Raw genomic sequence first — 3,155 nt, 5'->3', positions numbered from 1 at the left:
CCGCATCGCACTTAGATGCATATTTTTGCACCGTTTTGTTATCCCCGTGTGCTTACAAGTTACCACACTTTTCAACTTAAAAGTTACCAGTTTACCACACTTTTCAACTGTTTTTTGATATGGTTTTTAATTTGGATAACTCAGTATAGGCTACTGACGATTGGGTTGAAGCAACGTCGACATCAAATCCGTTAAGTGTCTTGCCCAAGGACATATACGCCAATCTGCGTTAGTACCGGCGTCGATCGAATCGGGGTTTTTGATGCAGGCGCCTAAACCACGGCTCCGGACGAAACTCTTTTTAAGTTTGACTGTCAAACTTTGACCTATAGTTAAGAAAATATCCGCAACCAACATATTTAACCCTTGCCACCATTTACTTAGCATTTTTGCATAAAAAGTAGCACAATTTTAATGATACTAACTGCCACATAGTTTCAAATTAATTCCACTCTGCCTCATTTAGTGGTTCTTTTCCTAATATAGACTGTGAACCTCAGAACTGATTATGTTAAAGGAGATGCTTAGAATTTTAACAAAACCCATATTTTAAGTTCAAACTTACAAAGAAAGGACAGTATTATTTATGAACCGTTAAAAAAAATTGATTGAAGTTCTACAATTTTAAAGTTTTCCATTACTTGCTGTGCCATGCTACAAGAAACAGTATAATATTAAGCCTGTAAATGCTGAAACAATGATAAAAAAAACAATTTATTGAACAAACTGTACAACGTTTTGGCGGACTCGCAAAAAATTTACAGGCTGACGATTAAAAACAACTAATTTACATTATCATCAAAACAAATACCGCCACATAGTCAAAAGTTTTTAAAGGAGTCATCTAAACCAATCACTAATAGAGTCTGGATAAATATTCTCTTTATTTATGTTGCTTATCGTTGGTTTCGCTTTTTCTTAATCCAATTTTTCCGTTTTGTTTTTAAACATCAAGTAGCAAGTACTCATGCCAGTGTCATTTCTTATTTAGCAAGGTTTCATTTTGATATTTCGGGTTGATCAGTATCCTGGTTCTGTTGGTCAGTGGTCAATAACTTGGTTTCATTTGGTTTTTCCTCTTCTGTACAAGCTTCTTTGGTGCTAGAATCCTTTTCCTCTATCTCCTATACATAAAATAATTTTTTATTAATTTTATTACTTTTAATACATAGATTAAATTAATTAAGACAACAAAGAAAAAAATACCAAAGGTAAGGGAAATAAGTGACAAGTAAACCAAAAATATCTATAAGCCTAATGTACTGCAGTATCTGTAACTTTTTCGGGAAATTGTTATTACTCTTTTCGGGAAATTGTTATTATTATGTATTTCCTAAATCTATCTATATATTACTAAACTGTCTTTCTTTGAAAATATTTTAGCACCAAGTTAATTTTTTTCGTCATGTTTTCTTCTAAAACATCTGTCTACCCTTGGTATTGCTTATATATTTTTAATTTGTCCTTCAAAATTCAGTAACATTATTTTTTAAATGCAGCAACTGTAAAAAAGAGTAAACAAACCTAAGAATAAACTGATTTATACCAGCACCTGAACTTTCGTGCAAATAAACTATTAAGTGATCTATTAATTATAACAGACTTGTACCTGATTGTAAAAGGTGGCTGCACTGCATGATACAAAGCTTATCACGTCCACTTCTTCCTCCTATTTTGAAACACCAATGCTTGAGAAATGGGTGTCTGTTTGTTACTAAAACAACCTGACCATGTTTTTTTTAATTTACCCAAGTAAAGAATGTCTATCTGTTGTGCATGTAACCTCATTCACACATATTTTTCAATGCTTACTGTAGGAAGACTAAGCTGTAGTGAAGGATTAATACACTTTCTTAAGTATTAAACTATTGGAGTGTACTCTCTGAATTCTTTAATATACGAAGAGTTTCGAATATTTCAGCTAAACTTTGCCCTGCATTCATTTTATAAACGGCACCTGGTTTATTAAACAAATCAAACGTCTACATAGTTTTTTTTACTGAATCATAGTAATTGTTTACTAAGAAAAGAACTTTAATTTAACTGACCTCAGAATTTCCAGTAATTGCAGCCTGTGCAATGTAAGAACGTCCAAACGTCTTGATAGAAATCCAATCCACAAGTCTAATCCAGTCATGCCAGTCAATGTTTTGCATGTTGACATTTTCAAATACAACTTGTCCAATGTCTGTGTCAGCCAATTGCGATCCACTTCTCTCTAATGCCAATTTATCAGACGAAACTTCCTTTTTATCAGATTTTTCCATCATCATATTTCCAATCTTTTCTTTATTTTTTTTCATCCTCTTACTTTTGTTCTTTTTATCATATTTGGTCATCATCTTATTTTCATTCTTTTTATTATTTTTAGAAATTTTTGCTTTCTGATCAATCTGTTTAGTGCCAGAGGCCTTTTTTAACACACCGGTGGCGTGTCTACTTAATGTAGAGGTTGGGATATTGTATTTCTGAGCAAGTTCCCTGAAGCTGGTATTGTTACTGTATCTTTCCAACAAAGCATTTCTCATTGAATCTTCAGACCAAGATCCTTTGGTGGTTTTCCGTATGTAGTTTCTAACCATTATTTTTGTAATATCTAATAAATGATGTCTGTATTACCTGTTTAAAAATATTATAAAAAAATGTTTCAAATTTGGCATTTAAAAAACCATTAACACCAGTCTGTCCGAAGTAAACTTGTGACAAAAAATATTCTAACTTATACACTTTACCCATATGGGCCTATACTAAACCGGTTTAAAATTTATTATAAAAGTATATATATATATATGTATGTATATTACGTATTGACGACTTTTGGGAGATACTATGAATTAACAATCTTTAATAAAATGTTTTAAAACACACCTGGAGGTATTTGCAAACCAGTGGGGTAAAATGAGACACTTTAAATACATTTTAAGTTAATTTAATGTATGAAGGAACGAATGATAATATATACATGCTTTTTTATTTATAAGTACACATTAAAAACAAGAAATAATGTCGTACGCTTTAAAAATCAAGTTTCAATATTCTCCGTTTTGTCCCACTTCTTACCGGTAATATGCTTACCTGCAAAACTAAACAATTGACTGGGTGTGCTACGTTAACTTAATAAATATAAACTTTAAAGGGTCTGATTATGCTCATTT

The 3,155-nt window shown here is 31.7% G+C and overlaps 1 protein-coding gene across 1 annotated transcript; it reads right to left on the bottom strand.

The window, feature by feature from the left end:
* Positions 1-583: 583 nt before the first annotated feature.
* Positions 584-2,623, bottom strand: LOC100177141. Its single transcript, XM_026833923.1, has 2 exons — positions 2,049-2,623; positions 584-1,124 (listed from the first exon to the last, which is right to left on the bottom strand). Exons 1-2 carry the CDS (start codon positions 2,580-2,582, stop codon positions 999-1,001), a joined length of 660 nt encoding a protein of 219 aa, XP_026689724.1. The 5' UTR covers positions 2,583-2,623; the 3' UTR covers positions 584-998.
* Between the last annotated feature and the right edge of the window lie 532 nt (positions 2,624-3,155).

This window comes from Ciona intestinalis, chromosome 3 (genome assembly GCF_000224145.3).
Source record: "Ciona intestinalis chromosome 3, KH, whole genome shotgun sequence".
Lineage (NCBI taxonomy): Eukaryota > Metazoa > Chordata > Ascidiacea > Phlebobranchia > Cionidae > Ciona > Ciona intestinalis.
This window is presented reverse-complemented; position numbering and strand designations above follow the sequence as displayed.